At 34.8% G+C, this 25,320-nt stretch overlaps 2 protein-coding genes across 2 annotated transcripts in view; both read left to right on the plus strand.

The window, feature by feature from the left end:
• The window catches only part of NAE1 (NEDD8 activating enzyme E1 subunit 1), a 13,433-nt gene extending 932 nt beyond the window's left edge, over positions 1–12,501 (plus strand). The window contains exons 2-20 of the mRNA XM_015817549.1: positions 1,100–1,203; positions 1,284–1,344; positions 2,105–2,135; positions 2,884–2,955; positions 3,466–3,545; positions 4,242–4,351; positions 4,953–5,062; positions 5,980–6,042; positions 7,465–7,528; positions 7,767–7,858; positions 7,973–8,032; positions 8,133–8,266; positions 9,297–9,372; positions 9,708–9,747; positions 10,179–10,265; positions 10,783–10,875; positions 11,190–11,304; positions 11,387–11,436; positions 12,206–12,501. Of these exons, the coding sequence (XP_015673035.1) occupies positions 1,100–1,203; positions 1,284–1,344; positions 2,105–2,135; positions 2,884–2,955; positions 3,466–3,545; positions 4,242–4,351; positions 4,953–5,062; positions 5,980–6,042; positions 7,465–7,528; positions 7,767–7,858; positions 7,973–8,032; positions 8,133–8,266; positions 9,297–9,372; positions 9,708–9,747; positions 10,179–10,265; positions 10,783–10,875; positions 11,190–11,304; positions 11,387–11,436; positions 12,206–12,315 (1,552 nt within the window). The 3' untranslated portion in view covers positions 12,316–12,501. The remainder of the gene's footprint in view (positions 1–1,099; positions 1,204–1,283; positions 1,345–2,104; positions 2,136–2,883; positions 2,956–3,465; positions 3,546–4,241; positions 4,352–4,952; positions 5,063–5,979; positions 6,043–7,464; positions 7,529–7,766; positions 7,859–7,972; positions 8,033–8,132; positions 8,267–9,296; positions 9,373–9,707; positions 9,748–10,178; positions 10,266–10,782; positions 10,876–11,189; positions 11,305–11,386; positions 11,437–12,205) is intronic.
• A 2,428-nt stretch (positions 12,502–14,929) lies between these two features.
• On the plus strand, positions 14,930–24,825 carry TERB1 (telomere repeat binding bouquet formation protein 1). The gene is given in 15 exon segments (XM_015817568.2): positions 14,930–14,963; positions 15,310–15,420; positions 15,532–15,660; positions 16,518–16,649; positions 16,901–16,961; positions 17,051–17,163; positions 17,271–17,393; positions 17,895–18,047; positions 18,605–18,736; positions 19,636–19,761; positions 20,300–20,460; positions 20,974–21,175; positions 23,177–23,327; positions 23,723–23,942; positions 24,596–24,825. Coding segments are annotated over 15 exon segments (1,884 nt in total). The 3' UTR covers positions 24,632–24,825.
• The last annotated feature ends 495 nt before the right edge of the window (positions 24,826–25,320 follow it).

The following is a 25,320-nucleotide window of genomic DNA, read 5'->3' on the forward strand; positions in this document are numbered from 1 at the left end:
TCTTCTTCCTCTTCTTCTTCCTTCTCCTCTTCTTCCTCCCCTTCTTCCTCCTTCTTCCTCCTCCTCCTCTTCTTCCATTCTTCCTCCCCCTCTTCCTCCTCCTCTTCCTCCCCCTCCTCGTCTTCCTCTTCCTCCTCCTCTTCTTCTTCTCCTCTTCTTCCCCTTCTTCCTCCCCTTCCTCCTCTTCCTCCACCATCTCCTCCTCCTTCTTCCTTCTTCCTCCCCCTCCTCGTCTTCTTCCTCCTCTTCTTCCCCCTTCTTCCTCCTCTTCCTCCACCATCTCTTCATCCTTCTTCCTCCCCCTCCTCTTCCTCCCCCTCCTCTTCCTCTTCTTCCATTCTTCCTCCTCCTCTGGCTCCTGTTTGCCTGGATCCACTGGATGGAGGATGGCCATTCATTGGCCTGTTTCTTCTCTTGGTTTCTTATTTCCGGATTCCTTGTTTGTTTATTTGTTTATCCTTCGTTCCAGAGATAAGAACCAGTGTGCATGTTTTATATTTGCATATCTAGTTGTATGTGCATCTTCTATCCATGCATGTATATGCACATGTTACATGTAGGTCTTACATGTATGTGCATATCTGCAAGTGTCTAGGTGCGGTACATAAAATATTCCTGTATAGGAACGTTACATATGTAGAGTATTATATACACACACATAAACATGCTGTGTGTATAATAAATATATTTCCATTTCAAATATGTTTTGTTCATTTCACATACACAATATTTATCTGTGTGTCTCTCCGTCTGTCCATCCATCCATAAATATAATATGTAAATAATGCAGTGTGTATAAACAAACACATAATAAAATCCTCATTTCAGGAAATCTATGAGGCTGCAGCAATAAATACGTTTGACCTATTGTTTTTTATATTTGTTTTGCTTTTGGTTCTTTTATTTTATGCTTCTGTTTTACTGTCTATATACTGTCTTTCGATACATTTTTTTTCTCTTATGTTTTAACATCAGAAATGATTGTCCAATGAAGTAGCTTTATTAACCATATTTTAACGCAACCATTGGTGATATGTCAGTTTCCTATAGCCTTCTCTCTAGTTGTTGGTCTTGAAAGTCATATTTCTTGATGTTGCAGGTTATGGGGTGATCATGGACAAGAGGCTTTAGAATCTGCTCACATTTGTGTGATAACTGCAACAGCCACCGGAACAGAAGTCCTCAAAAACCTAGTTCTGCCAGGTACAGGTGACATTAAAAAGTTGTAATGGGTCCCCAGTAAAGTTGTGGTTTGATGTGATCACTGATTTGGTTTCTTTAAGGTATTGGATCATTTACAATCATAGATGGGAATCCAGTCACTGGGGAAGATGTTGGAAACAGGTAATATGCTTTCTCCAAATATTTGCTAATATTTGTCTCATTGAATATACCTCTTACGGTATAAGCTATAGAAACATACAAAAGCATAGTTGTTTTTCCAATAAATAAAATACTTACAAACTTCAAGCTCCACTTTAATATATGAATAAAAACCATTAATGTTGACTTTTCCTAATTCTTTCACTACATTCAAATGAATATTTGTATAAAATCAACAGTACATTTGTTTCTATAGCTATTTTTGTTTCTCTGTTTTATTTTCAGTGTTTTAAGGTTGGTAAAAGCATAATTTCAGGCCAATTTCAAACTTGGTGGGAATATGGAATAAAAATGTGTGAAATACTTTCTTGTGCTATAATTATAGTTTATTTTGATATGTAACCCTTACTGCTTACCAATTTTGATCATTTCCGTATATACCTGTGTTGAAGCTTTGTCAATATTCACATGCCATTGTTCACCTCATTGAGACCATTTTTATAACATGGTAAAATCAACTGAGATATTAAGTTGTACATCTTTAAATAACAGAGATTTGTATAGACTAACCCTGAAATGGTTTGATTGGAATTATTGGTTTTATTTATGTGAATCTACAAATCGGAAAGCATACTCAAATGTATTCATTTTAAGCAAGTCTTTAAAATGTTGCAAGATTTAAAAGTGTTAGAGGCTTTCTATGGAGTACATTGTTCATTGTTTTATTTTCAAAAATTGTGATTATAATAAAGTTCTAAAGGAATAATTTCTTCTTTTTTAGCTTCTTCCTGCAAAGAAGCAGTATTGGTCAAGTAAGAAAATACTAATTTTGTTTATTTCTGTGAGCGATTATGTAATGCATAGGATCCATTCAATTAAATGATTTTTCTTTTTCCTTTCATAATAAACATACACATACACAGATCTTGTGTGATTAATAGGACGATTGTATACATATCTATAAAAAGGTGAACCCCTTGTGAGAACTTATTCATAAGTAAATATATGTTGCAGCCTAAACTTATATACTTGTGTGCCCCACCTTTAATACAAATAAATAGATTTCTTAGGTAGAAGCGCATGTAATCCTTTACAAATGATTAGTTCTGATTAGTTCACTTAGAAGATCTAGTCATGTGCACTTGCAAACAAGAGTGTTCTTCTGAACAAAACTTAAAACAATTTTTTGTTCCCTGTTGTGTGAGTTTGTATGCCCTCCTTATCCATTGCTGGACATTTTCTGGTATGCCCTAAATTACACATGTCTGTGTTTTTAAAAGGAATGCCTCAGGACTTTCCCTAACATTTTCCCATTAATATTTATTAAAGCATCTTTATTCATATCTCTCTGAATGTCATAATCTGTCTAAAATTACATCTCTCCAAAAATCCTTAGTTTGGAATTTGTAGCATGCAATACAATTTTGTGCCCCATTTGTTGAAAGGCAGGGGTGTGTTTTTTAAAAAATATATTTATATTCTCATCTTTCAGGATAAAATTATAAATCTGTTTATGGCAGTCACAGAAAAATAACTCATCTGCTTATTATTTTTAAACAGAATCGAGCACAGTGTGCTACAGAACTGCTGCAAGAGTTGAATAATGATGTCTGTGGAAATTTTGTGGAAGAGGTTTGCATTAAACATTTTTACAATAATTACATATGTGCTAACATGTCACAAAAGTATGTCAGCTATTACTACCATAATATAACATCAGATCTTCCTCTTGTGTAGGCTCAAAGCAAAATAGTATCTTTTTTCTTGCTTCAAGCAACAAATTCTTTTACAGATGCATATGATTTCATATCCTAAGCAACATTAATTCATTCCTACAGTGGTTACTATATTGATACAAATCCATCATATTGATTCTAGTGTATTTAATAATAGCCAAGCTGGAATAGTCTCGATCAAGGACACTTTTGTCTGATCAATGTCGGTGAGGTATGTCAAGTGTCCGGGTTGATGGACAGAACAGAACTGAAAACATTTGAGTTTAGATTATTGTGCCGATTAAAAATAGGCTTGCAGTTCATGAAGAACTGCACTGAGATAGGAAATGAAGTTTTAATTCTGGATCTTTCTATATTTATTGCTTTATGCTGCAATACAGATGAGTGTTTTCTATGTTTTTTCAAGAATCCAGATAAACTTCTAGACAACGATCCTTCTTTTTTTTGTCGGTTTAATGTAGTGATTGCAACTCAACTCCCAGAAAGGTACGCTGCAATGAAATTGATGTTATTGTCTTTATATGTGTGTGTGTGTGCGTTTTATTTTACGTTTGTTTTGCAAAAATGGAAATTATATATTTTTATTTTGAGCGTATAATCTCCAAAGCTGGTTATTTTTCTTTATCCTTTACTTGCTACATCTCTGCCTCAATTCAAACACAGTTTATTAATTAAGCCACAGTGTCTGAGTTCGCCTATTACACTAACTCAAAGAAATAATATTTGATTTAATGTGATGTGTGGTCTCATTGTCCATCCATGTCTTGTCATTCCCATGTACCATTGGCTTTAAAATTGTGTGAGTGTGGATCAGACCGGCTTCTTTTTGATCTTCACAATACGTGAAGGTCAAAAAACAAAGTTGTTCTATCAAAAAAAAACCTGGGAATTTTGCATGTATTTGCTTGAACACAAGTACAGATATAACATGCCTTCTTTCAAAGAATTGTTATTTTATATGTAATATAAAATTATAAATTGTTTAAATAAATTAAAAAATACTAGAAGGTTGCAAGCTAAAAGGTCTCAGTTATAAGATATTGTTGCTTGTTCAAGATCTTGAAATATGAAGAGCTATCTATAGATGCTGTATATATAGAATAAATATTTTCAGCTAGATTCTAGTGTGCATTTTCTGTCCATTGTTCACTGTTCATTTGCCTTATATCTTCTCTTTTTCAGTACGCTGCTTAGGCTAGCTGATGTCCTGTGGAATTACAACATCCCCCTGTTAATTTGTAGGACTTATGGAGTAATAGGCTATATGAGAATTGTTATTAAAGAACATCCCGGTAAGATATTTAATGGTTTAAAAATATTCCATTGTTAAAGACTATCCAAATGAAATATTTAGTGATTAAAAATTACCCTGAATATAGAACCATTTATTAAAATGACAAGTAGCAAAGTTTTAATGTTTTTTTTCCTGTAATTTTTAATCTCAGATGGCTCATCCTTAATGAAAAGATGCCTACTGAAATAGGTTTTTTTTATTATAAAGAATAGATTAGGTACTTCTTTAAATCACCCTCATAACTTGTAAGATAGGAAATATAATCCATTCCAAATTACAATTTATCATTTGAAATCTGATTTGAAATCCTCGTAGTATGCTGTTTTTCCCAGGGATTTTACATTGTATGTTATCACCTCTGGATGCAATGTTAGTCAGAAAAGGTCACATCCTTTACAGATTTATGTATAATCATTGAATTGTGTTTATTTAAAATATTTTAAGTCTATCCTTTTAAGGAAGAGCCCTTCAAGGGCAGCTTACATAGTAACACCTCTTATAACAATGGGAGCCAAATTGCAGGGAATCCACAAACTTTAGCAATATTGTTATCTTCAGCTATGGCTTTAAAACTGAAACGTTGCTTAATCTTTCGATAGTTATAGAATCTCATCCTGATAACGCCTTGGATGATTTGAGACTGGACAATCCATTTCCAGAGCTGAGAGAACACATTCAGTCTTACGATTTAGAACATATGGAGAAAAAGGTTGGTATAGACTTGGCCATCTCATAGGCGTGTGTATACAAGCATTAGAGATGGTTCTTGAATTTGTTCTAGAACTGCATTATATGCTACATATACTACATACAAAGGGCGTCTATGAAAAGCCTCAATCATCCAGGTCATGATTATCCGAAAGGTGCTTTTCCAAATGGCAACTGAACTTTATTGGGTGTTTTTTTTTCTTGAAAATGTTTCACTTCTCATCCTAGAAGCTTCAGTTCAGAACTGAAGAAGCTTCTTAGATAAGAAAAGAAACATTTTCAAGGAAAGAACCAAGAAAATCCAGTTGAAAAAGCACCTTTGGAACATACAAAGGGCATTCTTTTCAGAGATAAAAATGGGGCTTGATTTAGGTCAGTGGATTCACCTGTAATATATCAAATCTGATTTTTGTTATGGTGACTAGGCTGATTGAAATTCCAGGATGAAGTCTGTTCGTTCTAGGAAAAGAACAAAGCCAAGCATGCTTTTTGAACAAGCTCCATTATTACAGACTTGCCTTCTCCACATGCTTTCAGCATAATTTCAGAAGTGGGGCAGCCAGACGCGGAGCTTATATAATTCAAAGATATCTAAAATGCTTTGAATTTCTTTAAAGTGCCTGGCTTCGTTTGGCTCTGTTGAGATTTCCAACCCAGATGGAAACTTTTAGAACTGAGGAAACTATTTACATTCTGTGGATCCATCACACAAAGTGAAAAAGGTTATTCCCCAACTCTTTTGTAACGACTGTTATCGAAGGCAACTCTGTCTGTTTATCTGTTTTCGTTGCGTTATGAATTGAGTTTGTACAGCAACACTACTTCCCAACAGCCCTGCTTTCCAAAACTTTAGAATTGCACTATTTTCGTTGGTTTCTTCTTTATTTTGCTATACTTGCTTTAATTTTGCATTTGCAGGAACACAGCCATATTCCATGGATTGTGATTGTATCCCAGTATCTAGAAAAATGGTGTAATGAGGTATGTAGATACCATGGAGGTGGTAGTCTAACATACGTTATCCATGCTTTCTGCTGCAGATCCAGGGAGATAATGCTTCCTCCAGAGAGGCTTATGTGCTTTTATATGCCGCAGTCTTGATCACAGGCTGCCTGCATGCTGCTGAAGTCACAGGGTTGAATCAGGCAACTATAGGTGAGACTGAATTATAGCTAGACCTCAAGCCAACCGGATGCCATTCAGAGGAATTTTGGGAAGTCCTTAAGTTGGGCGTGTTGTGGCTAAGTGAAGCCGCACAGACTTCAGTAAATGCTTCTTGTTCCCCATTCTTTTCTTCCCATCTAACTGGTGCACAGAAAACTATTTACAGGATCTGTATGGCAGCACTGCATAGAAATGCAGTGTTCACTTCATAGAAATGCAGGTTTGTGTTCACTTCCAGTAATGTCATTTCAGCTGTAGCCTATTCTCTGCACCATGTAAATATCTGTCCATATGCTTAGGTTAGTGTGGGTGGATTGTGCCCATGTGTACATTATGTTTAAGTATTTATTAAATTTGTACGCTATCCATCTCCCCATCAAGCGACTCTAGGCATCTTAGAGTATTATAAAAGCAGCGGAGACAAAGTTAGATACATTAAAACACTGAGCCATGAAATCCAAACATTAACAATTAATTAAATAAAGGTTCCGTGGGTAAGTGAGTTGGAGGTGGAATCTTACCTAATCTACCATCCATCTCCAGAATGGGACACCCCCATTTCAGCCCCAGGCCAGTTGGCAGAGCCAAGGTTTTAGGCCCTTACAGAAGGCCAGAGGTGGGGTGGGAGCAGATCACACTTCTAGTGGCATGATGTTCCAAAGAATGCCTATCTTTTAATGTAAGATCCTGCTGCTAAGCTTGTTATTAGGTTTTAGTGCTCTGTTTAAACTAGCCACATGGTATATGAGAGAGAATATATCTGTTCATATCTGTATCTGTTCATATCTATATATATTCATTCATCATATATGTATGCAAATGGGAATTTTAAAAAAAACCTGATGTACACTGAGGCATGTGTAGTGTAGAATGGGCCTTAAATTAGTCATAGCTTGTTCCACTGATAACAGCTATGTATATAAAATTGATTAAAACTTGGCTGTAACACACTAGTGTATCCTGACGTAAACATTTGGACTTAAATATGAGCAAGTAACATTTTGATGTGCTTCAGTTTATCTATTCTTGCTTGAACTCATCTTCCAGCAGGTGCAGCTATTTCTTAATTTGGTTAGCATTATATGCAAAACAGAAATTCCGACTTGATTCCTAATAGAATAGAATTTTAAGACACACTTGTTCTTGTGACAAAACCGAGCATAGTTTGGTATTGAACTAATTTTTATCTGCCTTAATATATTGTTTAATAAAATTCAAACCTGTGATATTTCTGTTTAGAATAATGGTCAGATACCTAAGAATTACAAAGAAAAGGAAGCCTTCCGTGAGATGATTAGGCAAGGTGAGAGTTTTTTGGCAATCCCTGTCTCTCTGTTGTAATGTTACGTTTCGGTGGCCTTTCTTTAAAGACATATATAAGTATGCGTCCTTGGCATGCAGTATTTATCAGAAGCTCACTAACTCATCTAAAAAAAAAATCCTCACATATTAATATGAATTCAAAAGATAAAGGATGTCTGTTTATCGCCTGTTTTCTGGTTAACAAAATCTTGTTCAGTCAGTTCTTCATTGCTTTGTAGGAATTTTAAAGAATGAGAAGGGAATCCTGGAAGATGAGGAGAACTTTGAAGAAGCCATTAAAAATGTCAACACCGCTGTAATTGCTACTAAGGTAAAGGAAGATCGTCACCTTCTATCGGAACTTTTAATTGCACAATGACTGCATTCCTAATGGGGAAAAAAAAACCAACATGAAAACAAATATTTTCTTGAATTTGCCTTTTAGGTACCAAGTGGTATTGAAGACATTTTCAGTGATGACCATTGTATCAATCTCTCACAGCAGGTAGTAAATACAAATCAACGGAATATTCTGACTCTCTGAATAAAAGAACTCGATCAATCAATTTGGGTTTTGACTTGTTTGGTTCTTCTTTGTCCTTAAGACTCCATCTTTTTGGATCCTGGCTCGAGCCGTAAAAGAATTTGTGAGCAAAGAAGGTCAAGGGAATTTACCTGTCAGAGGCACAATCCCAGATATGATTGCAGATTCGAGTAAATTTATCAGCTTGCAAAACATGTAAGTATTTTTCCACAGTGGTTTAGTGTCATATTCGTATCAAGCTCTCCTTCGAAAACCGATGTTTTCTGCAAAGATTTTCATTGTGGCTTTATCAGCTCCCTATTTTGGGGTGGCTTTAACTTTGGTACAACGGTGCTCTCAAGCTGATGGCAAGGTTTTGCAACCTGCTAACTCTAAAAATATCAAAGACCGCTTTTAATTCATAGTAAAAATAATAACTCATTATCACAGTGGAAAAAGCTTTCGGCTTCTCTTCTTGTAGGTTTAAGGCATGCATCTAGGCGGAGGCCATATATAGAAGTGATAATTTGTAGTTGGTTGGTTCCAGATTTATATTCAGTAGATGCCAGATGCAAAGGATGAGGACCATACCATAAGTTGCAATTCAAAAGATTTATTGCTCAAGCAATAAATACATGAGGATCCACTCAACTAAAGTTCAGTATTAAATTGGCGCCAGATAAGAGTCAACAGAATTCAAGCGGGGTTGGATTTAAACCGTTTCTGGCAACATAATGATTCTAGGCTGATGACATGCTTAACTCTGCCTCCTCTTCTTTTACAGTAGACTTCCACTGCTACTGGAAAAAGAAGTCAGGGATATGATGTTTTTAATTCCTCTACATACCTGCCATGACTCTTAGAGATTTGGGGGTCCTTCCAAAACATCAAGAGAAAACATACTGCGGGTTTGATGGGACTAAAAATAATTTCCTCATTTCCTTTTTTGGTAACTCCATTTTACTCATTTGGGGAAAGGACAAGACTTATTTTATCCACTTCCAATTTTCCGTTCCAAGAATTCATATTCTTGGTTGGAGAATTCCAAGTTGAATATAAAATATTGATAATTCTTACCATTTTGCACGCTCCCGAATAAATAAACCCATCATATAGACAGTATAATTGGCTTTGCATTCATCTGTTACTACTAATTAAAGTGTGGATATTCAGGCAGATGAAGCCTATTGATTTTTGGGTTAGATTTGCTGAAGTTCATTTTTAGGAGGGTTTTTTTTTTTTTAAGATACCGTGATAAAGCCAAGAAAGATGCCGATGCTGTGTCTAATTACGCTACAAAGCTGTTGCAGTCAGTTGGCAAGGTGAGTTAGTCGAAAATACACTTTTCATCCTCTTTAACACATTGAGGTAAAGAGTGAAGAAAAAATTATTTATGTATGTTATGTTTTTCAAATTTATTAGAACCGTCCACCTCACAAAACAAATGAGGGAGGGGGATAGGTGAGGCAACCTGAAATATTCCTTGTCATGATTGATTTCCAAAACGTGGAATTGTAGAAGATAGATAAAACATTGTAACTGTGTATGTGCCCCCAGCTATGGACAAATGGTTAAATCAAATTTTATAATAGGTATTTAGAAGACAGTTGTTAGGCATTCTAACTTTATTAAAACCGTTCTGCATTTTGCTTCACAGGCACCAGAATCCATTTCTCAAAAAGAATTAAAATTGCTTTGTAAGTATTTCATTTTACTTACATCTAGTTAATAAGGCTAAATTTTAAGGAATACAGTTAATAGCTTCCACTTGACTGCTCCTACTAATGGAATAGGCTAAACAATCATTGTTTAATAATGTATCCAAATTGAATTTCCTAGAATGCTCTTTTCCTAATTAGCCTTATTAGTGTAGGAAGAACATTGAAAAAGGACTTTGCTATTGTATAAATGTATGCTCTGTAACTAGAAGTCATAGCTGAGAACTTTGTATTTGAAATCTTGTACTTCAAATTCCATGCCAAATTTTTAAATACTGTTTTGAAATACAACTGCAAGAATGACATAACTATCTCTTGCAGGTTGTAGCAATTAAGTCTTTATATTTAAAGTACTTATTCTCTCCTGTCCTCTTCCCATTTTCCCACTCTCCTTGACATTCTGTGTTTAGGCAGTAACTCAGCATTTCTTCGCGTCGTACGATGTAGATCTCTTTCTGAAGAATATGGACTGAGTACTTCAAACAAAGATGAGATCAGTAAGCAGATTTCCCATGATTTATTTGTGTCCTTTTGTGGTGTTTTCATGTACAAATAAATCTGTTTGATATAGAAGAGATACAGCCAAGTTTCTGCTTTCTCCACTTTTGCTGTAATGTAGAGACAAGATTTTAGTTGCAAGAAACATCCAAGATCTGATCTGAGGTCTGAAAATCTGAGACCCCAAAGAAACTTTGAATTTGAGTATGTTGTGAATAGAATGCTGTAGTCGTGAATCACACATGTAGCTTGTTTTTACTGTTTAATATAATACTTTTATTCAGTGCTTTTTTTGTCATGTAGGCTATATGTTCTTGCCTATAAATATGTAACATGACAGAGGGTGGATGCAGAGAATAGATAGGAGGAGATATAATTATGATATGGAAACATTCTCATAGCAGATGGATCATGATCTGTGAGAAGTTGAGGAATAGGAAACATATTTAGTTAAGTTAATCTCAAGCCTTTAACAATTGATCGTTAGCAATTTACATGTTGTTTTGTTACTTGAAGCTTCCCATATGGATAATCCAGATAGTGAAATGGTGCTGTATCTAATGTTACGAGCTGTGGACAGATTCTTTAAACACAATGGTAGATACCCTGGTAAGATTGTTTTCAATATATCATATACTTTCAGAGATAAACGTGAATACTTTCTGTAATAGAGATTTAATAGCACTCTGTTCAAATTTATAAATGCATCACAGATTGAAGTTTTAATATTTACTGTATATATCATAATTTGTGTATGTTTGACAAATCCAATGTACTTTAAAGGCTTAGTGAAAGACATTACTTTTCTGCTTAGTATATTTTTCTGTGGGATAGAGTATTATTCTCTTCTCTAACTAAATTATATTTCATTTACTTGCAATCAAATGTTAGTTCTGTCTATGATAATCATTTCTTCTTGTCAGGGGTTTATAACTATCAAGTGGAGGATGATATTGGAAAACTGAAATCTTGCCTCAATAGTTTTCTTCAGGAATATGGATTGCCTGTAACAGTCAAGGATGATTATGTCCATGAATTGTAAGTGTTAAATTACAAACATACTTTCCAAGACCTTATGGTGCATTATAATATGGCAACTGTTGTTATTTTCCTTTTGTAGTTGTCGATATGGAGCTGCCGAGCCACACACTATAGCAGCATTTCTAGGAGGTAAAAAGATTGCTATTTTCATGTGTCCATGTTGAACTACAAGCCAGTTTACATGCAAAAAGATTTAGTATGTCTTACATTGATACTACTTTTGCATTCTCATGTCTGTTGTACTAATATCTTTATGTTGATTAAAGGGACTAACTATTCATTATACTGATATAATTTCCTTTGCTCTCATAAAAATGTCTCAGATTTAAAATTATTTCCAAAGTTTATACATGTACAATAAGACTAGTTTGTACTCTATAGTTGTTAGTATATTTTGATATATGCACTGAGATATTAAACAAATTAGCTCTATACTGCAGCCATTATTCTTTTGTGGCAAATCTTAGATGCACGTAAAACTCCCCAGATTAAATTGCCTTGTTTGAACCTGGAATCACAAATAATGAAGACTCTAGCATACATTTCTTAGGGAACAAAACTTGGTAATTGAATTTTCCAATACCTATTATCCCACTTCTCTTATTGATGATATGTTCTATAAAGGGTCTCAACTGACAAATTCAGATTATGTACAAGCTTATGCCAGGAAAGACTTTTGCTACGATTTTTTATCTGCCAGAGATTGAGCATGGAAAAAGTGCAATTGGCCATTGAGCTGAGTCAATCATGAGAGTATTCATGCTTTATGTCTACCCATTGGTGATTTTTAAAAAAAAGTAGTGCTAGAAAATAGGCATTTGGATTTGAATCAATTGGCTTGTAAATGTGTCAGTTCTGTTATATATTTTTAATTTGTCACTCCTTGGCGGTTTTACAGGAGCTGCTGCTCAGGAAGTTGTGAAAATTGTTACCAGGCAATTTGTAATATTTAATAATACCTACATTTACAATGGGATGTCTCAGACCTCAGCAACATTCAAACTGTAAACCGGCCCACTACATTGTTGGAATCTGTAACTGCTTTTGATTTGCATTTGGTTCTGTTAAAAGTATTGCTAAAAAGAATGTATAATGCCAGTTCCTTTCTTTGTATTATTTTTGTCTTTCTAAATTCTTTCAAATTGTAATAAAGAATGTATCTTGCATTTTAATAAAAGACACTGGAAGATAGAAATTATGGCTTCTTCAAAATGTGAACAGATTACCTACATTGATTCTCCATGTTTTACATATATTTGTTGTGAGGAGAGGCAGTTGGAACTGAATTTAGTTCTTCACAAAAAACATAGGCTGGCTTACAGGACTCAGGAAAGTATTTTTAAACATTGTGCTAAATAGATAACTGTTTGAAGAAAATGTGCAGTAGTATTAAGTACAATGTGTTAGAGCTTCATGAGATCTTCAGACAGTTGCTTGCAGCATTCAGATATACTCCATGAAAAGACTTGTTTACAAAGAGGATTGGACATTCATTGAAAGTGAAAAAAAAGGCAGATTTTTCCTTTCTATTGCTGACACCAGTATCTTTTTGCACATTGTGCTGGAGGTTTTCACAATGCTTAGAGCAGCTTTTGGGGATATTTGGCTACAGTGGAATGGAGCTGACAAAAACCACTGCTCAGATTTTCCTCTACGATACAGCTGTGGTCTAAATTCTAGATCCCACTCACTATAATATATAGTGTTATTCTCAACATAATGAATGTGTCTTCAAACCATTAAGAAAACATAAAACATTTTGGAAAAAGATTCATGATATTATAATATATTATTCTGATTTACATACAATAAACATTTTAATGGGTCGTGTACGTTTTATTTATTTATTGAGAAAAACTCTTTAAAAATGGCTAATCTTAAAACAGAACATTAGAAACACTCAATTTGAGACTTGCTTATATATAGGTATTTCACTAGGTTTTTCACTCAGTTAGTAGCTGCACACTAAGTTTGAAAATAGGGTTAAGTAATCTTATTTTTGAAAGGACATTGTGGGTTATTGGTAAAAGAAAGTCTGGTTTCAATTGTCATAAGTTGAGGACTACCAGTACAGGAGACAAAGTTGCAGCCTCATCACACTCGGTATATAGTGGGAAGATGGCCACAGGGTAATATCCCAGGCAATCCATTCTTTCGGTGGGAAAAGGATCTGCCATCATTGCTTCCCTGCCAGGAAAAAAACCTGCACAAATTTTAAACAGGGAAACAAGAAAGAGGCAAAGTGTTCAGACTTGCAAAAGCTGCACCAAAGTGGCTAATATTGGAAATGCAGATAGATAGCCTGCAGATTTCCCATCACCCAAGGCCTTTTCAACCCTGCCAGCCAAGCTCCGAGGCAAATTTAAAAGCTTCCATTTGCTTCCTGGGTTTGGCTTCCTTCCAAGCCAGCTGAGTAGTGGGCTCTGAACTAAGAATGCTGGGAGTTGTAGTTCCAATTTACCTGGCAGACACCTGGTGGTGGTGGGGGACTGCTATTGAATGACATAGGCAGATTGGCAAGAGAGGGTTGTTTGCGTATGTGAGAGGCAGAGATGTATTTATTTTAAAGAGATTTGGTACAAGTGACCTTCAAAACAACCCACTGCATTGAAAACCTGTATAAAATAAGGCATTATTTTATAATTCTCCTTTGGCGTAGCTAGAGATGTCTTTTTTGGGCCTTGTCTGCACTTATTTGTGATTATTTTGGAAAAGCGCCCCATTTTGCATGAGAGAAGCTCGGGCCTTAAATTCTAATTGCAGATATTCTCAGAATTGATTCAGTCTCATCCTGTTTTTACTGGGTGGTATCGAATCTCTCTATATTGTTTCCAGTGGAAAAAGTGTATGGTTTTGACCTCAAATATCCATTTTATTCTTCAAGAAACCAGGAAGATGTTTTCAGTTAAAAAGGGCTGACAGGCCCCATTTGCTGGTTTCCTATGTCTCATGATGTCATAATATGGCTGCTTGATTGGAGCTTAATTTGTTTATAATTCAGCCCGGGGATGTCTGCAAAAAAATCAAGATGGCGGCCACAGAATTGCCCTTGGAACTTCATCTGTTTTGTTTTGGTTTTTTTATGCTGCCGATTTGACTTTGTTGCCTTAAAATTCAGGCACCCCTGAGTGGCGTGGAACTGAATCTATTCCCTGAATCTGAGAGACAAAACATTTTTATCTTTGCACAGGAGGCTTTTTTTGCCTACCTGAAATTGCAAGTCATTAAGTAATTCAGGCAAAGTAAAAAAGTGTTTATTAAGGGGGGGCTCAAGTCTTTTTATAAGGTACAGAAATAATTGTTAAATATATTTGGTATATGTGATACATTAGAAAGCAAGTGATCAAAGACATGGATTACATGTGAGAATTGATCAATAGAAAAAATTGGTTCTAGGTAATGTTCCACAAGTGGCAATTTTATGGGTTCACTTATAAATTTAATTATTCCTTTTTCCAGATGGGTTTGTATCTTGCAAGTGTATTGGAGAATTGAGATAAAAAGGATAACAAATTGGTAAACTGAATATATTTAGCATACGTTTTTTTATTTCTAATGAAGAAATTATGTGTTTTATTTCTCCCTCCTTTATTATAGATAAAGGCTGAGAAAAAAAATCAAAATGGAAAATAGAAAAGATCAGAAAATTAACTGTGGTAAGATTGGCATACATATAATATATTAAAGAATGATATTTAATCTGCTCTGTGTATTCACAACTCTGGAAAGAGTTCTTTTTCTGATATTTGTGAATGCAAATGTAAATTCGAACTTTCATATAGATAAAGATAAAGATTAACAACAGCAATTCCCATTTATTAAAAAAGTAAAAATATTTCTACTTAGTAAATACACTAACTACTAATTGTTTGAAATATTGATAAATACCTTAATATTGGTGCATTGCAATTGTTTGTTATAGATGGCAAGATTCTACCATTAATTGCCAACTTTAAAAAAAGAAATTCTAAATATTTTGAAACCATTATTTTATCCTTCTAGATATGAAAACTGATCTGAATTTACTCCTTGAATGTCTTAAGTATCAAATGGACCATCCAGCTTCTCAAAAAGAAGTCTTGGTTACTATTTATTCAGTTTGTCAACAAAACAGTAAGCCACTGAATTTTACAGTTATAGCTCTATTGTGTTTGTTTTGCTCTTTAGGATTAATAGTATGGAAATAAATAAATCTATTATTCACTGGATTTGTTTTTGCTACAGGTGCTGCCTGTGATTATTTTAGAGAAATAGGTGGTTTGATGTTTGTATGGAATCTTGCAAAGTCACAATTGCACAGTTTGGTTCAAGAAGCTGCTTTATTTACATTAGGAGGTTTAGCTGAGAATAATGGTAAGACACAATTTCATTCTCATTTCACTATATTATTTTTTCATGTATTTACATTCTGTTTTATAATGTTTGTTTTGATTGATCCATGTTTGGAGATCATTACTATATAGTGTGCATTTAAAACATTTTACTATTTATCTAAAATCTATCACCTATCTAAAATCTGTCTAAAATCTATCTAAAATCTGATCACCTGAAAAATATTTTTACTAAGGAAATCTCCATGTAACAGATGGAGGGACAGAAGATGGTGAGCCAGCTATATTTTAAGTCACCAGATGTTTAAATGTCAGCTTTTGTTTTCTACAGAAGGAAAATAAAGGATATAAATATTTAGTGAACGCTATGAAAATACTTCATCATTCTGGTTGATTTAATATCAATGCACTTTTAAACTCATAAGTGATTCTGTAAATATTAAAGAAGAGAGGCATAAATGAAATAAATACTTGGACTCTTGGTTGCTATGAAGTTACTTGAACTCCCATCAAAACAAGCTTCCTAAAGGTCACTGAAAACACTCTTAGAATACAATTATATTCTTATCTACTTAGAACTACTCTCAAGTGAGTGCATATAATGTTACAACCTGAAGGACTTTTTACTGCAATCTTTCAACAAAAATTGAGTATAATTTCTGCACTTGAATAAATTGAAATATTTTATGTTCCCAAAGCTACCATTATAACGTAGTTCTAGTCGTATTTTTGAAAAGTAAGTTCCATTAGGTAGGTGAGAACAGGAATTATAGTCACTATATTTGTTCAATTGTGCATAATTATCAGAACATTTAATTATATTTGATCAGTTAATGCCATGCAATATAGTCTTATTCATATTATATTTATTTTTTTTAGTGTTCTGCCAGCAGATGTTATGCACAGCTGAATTATTTGAGGATCTTCGTACGTTTCTAACTAATAAGAATTCTAGTATGAATTTGAAAAGAATGTCTGTATATGTCTTATTGGTGCTGGTTTCAAATAATAGTAAGATTTTTTTTTCTTCTCCATGTATAAAGAAATTGTTCAAACACATATACAGGTAGTCCTCGCTTAACGATATGAAGTCTGCTAAGATTAGTCCCCACCTAATTGGGACTCATTGGGATGAATCAGAAATTCTGGCTTGTTTTACGTAAAATGTTGAAAATTTGCAAATACTCATTAGATTCCATTGAGTTATTAGTTGCTTAATGTTTGTTCTATTTGTTTTTTTTAAATGTTACTTAAAAATATAGACAGTGGACAAACATATGTGAGAGAATCTGGATGCCTCGATATTCTGCTACATTTATTCAGGTAAACTAACAAAAAAAATCAATTAAAACGTACGTTTTCATAGGCCTAAATGACTTTTTTCATTCTTTGCCATCTATTTTCTCTAACAGAGTAATTCCTTCAGAATCTCAGATGAACCTTTTTGATCATAAAATTGATCAGTATCACTTGTGGTCCTCAGTGTGTAGTAATCTTTGCGCATGTGTCAACAATCCTCAGAATGGTAATTATTTTATCAAGCATTTGCTTTTCTTATTTTTTTTTACAGTAAATATAGGTGGGGGGGATGACAAATGGCTCGTGTTCAAAGCATATTTTGTTCACCTCCAGAGGAAAATCAGAAAGCCTGCAGTTTGGTTTTTCCATATGCAAAAGATTGGCTACAAAATTGTATGAAAGCTGAGATAGTTCGTCCAATATGTTCATTCATTGGGCTCAGTGCTGCAAATAATTGTAAGTACCTATTAACACACACACTGTATGAAAATGTTTGTTCTGTGAAATAAAATATCATTCCTTAGTGGCATGATTTGATACATTGCACAAGCCAAAATGTTTGAGTTATTCAGAAAAACGTGATTTAGAAAATCTTGGTTTAAGGTTATGCAAGAACATGATTATTTTTTACAGTTTCTGCTGTACGTATTTTATGAATCTTTTGTGTAAAACTATGGAATAAACTGGTTTTATGTACATCAGCTTCATCTTTTGAACTTCTTCATCTAGCTCAGTTACAAAGGAGGTTTTTGAATCTAATGGTATTAAGTTTATTTGAGATTCCTTTATACGTTTTTCAATAGTTAGGATTGTGTTTTATTTATCTATTTTAACATAATTAAAGAACTAATAAACATCGCTCCTCCTTCCAAATCTTGAAAACAAATATATTTATTTATAAATCTTCACCTTAAAGCAATCTGGTAACTGTTTATTGTTTGGATTTTTTTTTTCAAGCAAGAACACAGAATTTTTTTATTTCTATTGGGGGATTAGCTGTTTTGGATGAGCTTCTTCTCAAACTGATACATGGTTCCTTGGTGAACAATACAAATATCAAACTTGCTGTTGTAGTGACAAAAACATTGGATGCCTGTATTGCTGATAACGGTAAGTAGTTTCTGTTCGTAAACTTACAGTTGCATAGTACTAATAAAGGAGAATATTTGATCATAACCACAGGTGATACTGATCAAATTTATGATTGAATCTTTAATTTCACAACATATGGACAGATTTAACCACAGTTTCAATTGGGAAAATGTGACCATCCTAGACCAAGCCAAGTCCAAAAACGCCAGGGAACTTCTAGAAGCCTGGCACTATGACAAATCATCCATCAATAGACACATAGACATTAAAATATCTAACAAACTATCATCCAGCCCAGAAAGGAACAAAAAGATGAGAGCACCTCTTCACCAGCAATCAGTACCCAGATCAGCATAGATTAATTCCAAGGTTAACATCAAACCCACAATCAAGTAAACAATACCCTAATCAAGAAACTAACAAAGAAGCCAACAGCAAACAGCCCAATCAAAGAATGATCCAGAAGGTTTTTCTAATTGTACAACTCTTCTAAATGTATAATAACTTTGCATAGTGTTTCATTCTATTGCATACCTAAAGAGGCATTTAAAAAAAAAACTGTTTTGTGTTTACAGCTTCAGTTGGCATTTATTTACCAAAGTATAACATTGTGCCTAATTTACTGAAACTGCTTTCTTACAACATTTTGGACTCAGGAGAGCGATTTAGTATTATACTTACTCTTGGACATTGTACAGAAGTCTGTGGTAAGATTCTTAACAATATATTGACTTATTTATTTAATTGAGGGTAGAGAATGCCGCATTCGAATTTCAACATGTAGTTTATAACAGTAAACGAGAATGACCGATAATCTATGACTGATTTTTGAAGTTTCATTTAGCTCTCATCTAAATGGAAAAATCAACCAAAATAAAATAGTGGAAGTTCCTAGTGATGTAAGTCCAATAAAATATATGTATGAAGTCATTCCAACAATTTAATAGAACTTTTCACCCTAAATGGGGCAATTTACAATTGTGCATGCATTTATCTGAGGGAGAAGTTCCGAGCAGACACAAAAAGGATTTGACAATATCTGGGAATTGTGCTTTAGTTAGCTTTACAAATTGTGGAATTATAGGAGTCATTCTCATTTCTGACCTCTGCCAAAATATGTACTGTGCATCTTGAACTACTACTGATTGTGTTTGTACATAATAGTATGCTATAGTTAGCTTAAAATGGCTTATTGAATAAACTAAAAATGGCTAGATTTATGCAACATAAGCCATAAACTGTGATTTACAAACTACAAGGCAGCAGTCCACAAAACACCTTAAATTATGCATTGCTTGGTGTGTGTGCTCTGTAACTGTCTTCCAGGATAACCTTTGGCTTGGATTTTTTCTAGATAACTATTGTAGTTCTAAGCTAATATTAAGTTCTTGAGTTTATGATGTATCCTAACTATCAACTGCTGATGGTAAATGTGACTTTAAATTTTAGATCTTACTGGTAGTTTGAGAATTGAGGTCACATGTTTCTGAGCAAAGTTGTGCTAAAAAATCAGAATCAATTGCTTTTTCTTGGAAAGATGTTGTAGATGATCTTACTTAATTTTACAGTTTGAACAAATATGTTTACTGAGGCTGATTTTTTTTAGAGGAAAATCAATATACTCTGGTTAAGAACAATGGGCTTCCACTTATGATTCAAGCATTGACTGAAATGCAGGATGATGAACTAAATAAAGCTGCTACCTTTGTATTGCAAAACTGCAAACAGATGAGTAAGATTATCATTATTTTGATTTCTGTATTTAAAATCACCTGGACAGGCACCTAAATAGTCATTTGCTTAGCTAAAGTTGGAAGTAACAACTGTATTCAAGTGCTCAGTATTTGAAGCTGTTGCAAAATCAATACTTTAGGTTGAAACTAATTGTATTTGTTAGACTGTTCTAGGGCTTGCAATGTATAGATTGTAAAGTATCATTTTATAATAAGTTTAATTTTGTGATTGAGAATGTGTTTTTGTAAAAGTAATGCTATAAATTAGTGAATGTTTCTAAAATTATCCTAGTGGCATCTAATGCAATGCCCTCAGATGTGTTATTCTAGGCTAAAACACTATGATTGCCGAATATGATTTCATCTTGAGATACCTGGATCAAGAAACTGTTATTAAATAGCATATTCGTGAATAAAAATTTATTTGATACAAATCAAAACTTAAATAGTGATGGAATGGAATGTATTAAGTCTTCGATACAAATTAAACACCTTTATTTTTGTATTAATAACACAATTATTTCTATTTTTCACAAGCTGAAAAATTATCAGTGAAGATAAATCGACATTCATTCCAAATGGATGAAAGAAGAATATTGGAAGCCGATTGGCAGAAAAAAGAAAGGATTCTTGAAGATTATTGGAAGGAAGCAAAACAAATTTTATACAAAATCAAAGGGCTTGAAAATGAGAAAGAGGTATTCCCCCTCCCCACTTCTCTCTCTCTTAGTCGTTTAGGAAATCTATCAAAATCAGAAAGCCTCTCCTGATATTCTCAGTAGAATCTGCTTGTATTGTTTTATTCCAGTCTTTCAGTTCTTGGAATGAATAATAACTCAATGAGCTATGCTTATTTGCATTTTAAAAATAAACGGAGTGAAATTCCATTCCCGTTAGTCAGTGTTTGATGGCCCTTTCTAGCTATTTTGGGTATTCTTTTACATGTAGGTTTGATTTCTTCAAAGTAGTTACTGCTGAGAGAAATATTCAATCATGATACTAAATTAATGGATTACTGTATAGCCATCCTATTGAGCTTTCTTGATAGAAGTTTTTCCACTGGCTTTCCTGTTGTTTTTACAGTCAAACAGAAGCTATAATTCTTGCTTAGTTCTGTTTAACATCTACAGTCATATTGGGCCTGGTCCTATCCTGCAACTTTGTTTTTTCTCTATGCTTTTGTTTCATTTCCCTGCTGTTTCCAAACATAGGAAAATATCAGAAAAGAAATATTAATCGATGAGGATAGCCCTCAAGAACAGTTTCTGCAGGCTTTGACCCAACATCGTCAAACGAATTCCAGCAAGCAGCCTTCAGATAACAGCAAAATATGTTCAGAAATGAAACACCCACCACACAGTACTATTGCTAAGCTGCAGAATACTTCTAAATACTTCGAAAAGAGTTCTTCCAGTAGAGGACAATTGAAGCCTGCCATTTGGAATTCAGCTGATGTTTCCCCCGCTCAAAATGATCACAATCTTCATGCAACTGAAAAAACGACAACTCCCAGCATAAACGAAGCTTACACTACAAATAAAAACAGTTTTCGTGGTTTCAGGAAAGGTGATGCTCAAACAAGGTACTGTAGCTAGGATCTGCTGTCTAAAGCTGGCTTGCTAATTTGATCTTAATAGGAAATCAGATTTTTCAGACGGAAATGTCATATTGGGTTGCTTCCAGATTTAATTATGCTTAGGATAGGTCCGGTTATTCTAAGTTACAAAGGGGCCCTTAACGTTATCTAATTCCTTTTTAAGTTTTGTGATGAATTCTGAACAGGCTAGAATGTTATCCTAATTGTATGGGAAACTTTGTTATCTAAATGTTTCTCTCAAAGATAGAAATCAGCGTGCATCTCTCATAATAATTCATGATTTCTAGATAATGCCACACACAGGAACAATGTGTGCTATTCTGTGAATTTTTCCTCGCATATAAATAATTAATTAGAGGGTGGGAGACTCTTCCAAATTTGAGTTTGAATGTAAAATATCAATTTGATCAGTGTAACAAAGAAATATTGTGTTGTCACCATGCAAGCCCTGCCTACTTGATACATGCCTGTCATACACATTATATGTGTATTCAAATGAGTTTGTGGCACAAAAGTACAACACTGGTTTTATCACTCGACAGACTCAGCTGTAGATACCCATGAATGAACACTGTAAGGTCTTCAGTTAGTGGTGCAATATGAAAGGTAACGTACTTTTGAGGCATCTGTCAAATCTCCAAACTAAAATTCTTAATACTTTTTTAATCTTTTCAGTGAATTTGTTTTTAAGAGACCAGATTTTCTAGTAAAAAGCCCAATGCAAAAGATTCAACATTCAGGTAGATATAATTTATCTAAATATTTTAATTTCAATTTGATTTTTAGAAATTATATATATATATTTATATGGATGGCTAAAAGGTGCACAGCTACATTCTGTGATACACTATTCAAAACAGCTAAGTGCTAGCATGTATAGAATATTATTACACCAATAGTAAGTTTTCTTTATATTGAAAATATGATTCTGATTCTTTTTAGCAATCTTTTGAAGGACTAGAATCAATATGTAAGCTAAATATTAACAATATTTGTTGCTGTATCATACAAAGGAAACTAGTATAGCAGAGTGATTAAATTGATAGGTCAAAAATTTAACCTGGGAATGTTAGTTGGCAATTAGTTTTTATATATTTTGGTGTGTATTACAGAATTTCAGTCCAATTCTTTTTAAATACGGTGGCAATGTACAAAAGTTAATACATCCATTGATATTAATGCATTTCACATTAGATATTTTATTTTTCAAGATCTAAAATATCCAAGGAACCCAAGCAGAGGGGTGGGCCATATTCTGACTGTTTCCCCTAAAATAAGAGAACTCAGATGTTCAGGTAATTTTTTAATTTTTTTAAAAAAAATATGCTCATAGATTTTTCTGTTCAAAAGGAAATCCCACTGAACTAAACAGTAATGACACCCCAAGTATGATTTCAGCCAGTCAGCCAGCTTATCCAAAGGAACCAAAATTGTTAGGAAGTCTGTGCAACATTCCTAATATTAGACATATTAATGTGGGTGTAGCAAGATGGCATGGATAATAAGTACAATTTTCTGGGACTCCCCCCCCCCCCACTGGCTATGCACTAATACCATGCTTTTGTTGGGGTTTTTTGCTACTATATAACTTGGTTCCTTCCTTGCCCAGCAGAAAAGTCCTATTTCGGCTTTTTTATAAGGATATAATTGACCTGTAGGGCAATATATCTGTAGATATATTGATCATTTTCCAATAAGCATTTTCTAGATTTAATGATGCATTTATCACAACGTGGTTAAAGCAGAAAATAAGAAATATTAAACAACGTAACGCCGTGCACCTGTAACGTTTTATTTCTATAATATTACATTCTCAGGTTGTAGAATAGGAAGACTTTCCTTAAACAGCCGAAACTTTAGCAAGACTCTGCAGTCTTGTCAATATCTATGTGAACAACACAAAATTATTCTAGAATCTGAGATGGAATATAAAAGGAAGTTGAGAAGCTCCATTATGGCTAACAAGAATACTTCTGCATATCACAATGGTAACCATGATGACCAGAGATTCAGTTATAAGAGAAACTCAACAACTGTGGAAGAATTAGGTGTGTCAAAGAACCTTTATCCCTTAGAGTAATATCTAGTTTAGCCCCATTCTTTGGTAATTTTCAGAATGTCTGAATAAGGAAATTTTGTTTTGTTTCAAACAGCAAATTTTCAATATGATGCATATTCTAAGAACCAAACAATGAAACAGACTTATAGCCTTCGAGACCAGGACCTGAGTGAAAACCATTCATTTGAAGAGGCGGTATGGCCACCTAAATATCAACATTTTGTATATTAATATCTGGGTATAAATTCTGACACCAGATAGTGTTCTTTGTTGAAAGGGCTAATAATTAAACTCTTGGTGTGCTGTTTTAATTAATATTGCAGAATACTGAAACTCTATCGAATAGGTCTGCAACAACTTTAAAGCAAAGGAGAATCAGGAAAGATTTTACATCAGAAGAAATAAGTTATCTTTTGGAAGGTGTAAGGAAAATGGGGCATCATTGGAATTCAATTTTATGGGCCTACCCATTTCAGAAAGGACGGACAAATGTTGATCTTGCTAAGAAATACAGCAAATTACAGGTATTTCTGTTTTATAGCTGTTTTCTACCTGGAGTGAGAGTAGCAGAGACCTTAAAGTTAATAGCTACTGTAGTTAGATCAGTGGTTCTCAACCTGTGGGTCGGGACCCCATTTGGGGTTGATCGACCATTTCATGGGGGTCGCCAAGCAAGGCTGTCCGCCATTTTTTTTGTCCGCCATTTTTTTTGTCCATTTTTTTCCCCTTTTCCGGCGGGTGCCTTACCTCCCTTGGGCTGGGCCAGCTGGTGGTCGGCCTGCTCCGTCTCTGCCGCTTGCCAGCTACGCCTCGGCCGGAGCAGGGGGCGGAACCACGCATGCGCGGTGCTCCCGGGCAGGGAAAGTCCTCGACTTACGACCGGTTGGGTAGTCCTCGACTTACGACCGGTTTAGTCCTCGACTTACGACCGGTTTAGTCCTCGACTTACGACCGGTTGGGGTCGCGGCATTAAAAAGGTTGAGAACCACTGAGTTAGATAAATCAGCTTGGGAAGACTAAAAAAATGTGATGGAAGATGGGTGATGGAGGAACCAATAATAAAAAGCCAGTCATACATTTTACCTGGTTTCTTCCACTCTACAGCCCTATTAAGAGGCAACGAGTAATTGATACAAGATTAATACGCTTAGCTATGTATCATTTTTCTCTTTTTCAGAAGAATGAAAAGAGCAGAAATACACAACTTCAGTGAAACTGACCTGTAACATTGTTTAAAATGTTATGACTTCAGCTCCTTTGCAGAATACAGTTACTTGCTTTGTTATCTGGGGCTTGTACACAGGAGATCGTCTTTCCAGCGAGACTTAAATTTTGAAGATACGTTATTTGCCCAGTGCAACGATGTTGCCTATTGATACTGTAAAAATTCAGAATGATCATACTGTCTTTTAAGGAAGTGTGTAATGTGACAATACCGTCTGTAAAAAATAAATTTGAAATGACTAAGCAGCAGATATTCCCACGAGTCTAACGTTTATTCCATTTAACTATGCCCTCGCTCTCTGTTTTTTTTTTTTGCGTCCCTTCGAACTAGTTGGGCTTTTCCAAGCTCTCGGCCACGGAACTCAAGTCTTGCAACCGACGCTGCTACAAAACGGAGTGACTCCGCATACGCCCCTTGCAAGCTCCGCATCCCCTTAGCGTAGTCAATGAAAAAGGGGCGGGGCCAAGCCCGGCTCTGACTGTATTGTGCTGTGTTCTCTGGCAACCTTCGGGCGTAGCCAAAGCAGCTGCAGTGCTCCTTGCCGGCGCTAGGGGTCCCTATTTGGCGCAAACTCTGGGCGGCGGCCCCGAAAATCTTGAACTCATCGTCCAGCGAAAAAAGCCGCCGCCGTTGGTGTCCTCAGAACTGCCTGACTGGAAAGGGCGGCTCAGCCTTCC

The sequence above is a fragment of the Protobothrops mucrosquamatus genome, unplaced genomic scaffold (genome assembly GCF_001527695.2).
Source record: "Protobothrops mucrosquamatus isolate PMUCROS unplaced genomic scaffold, P.Mucros_1.0 scaffold605, whole genome shotgun sequence".
Classification (NCBI taxonomy): domain Eukaryota; kingdom Metazoa; phylum Chordata; class Lepidosauria; order Squamata; family Viperidae; genus Protobothrops; species Protobothrops mucrosquamatus.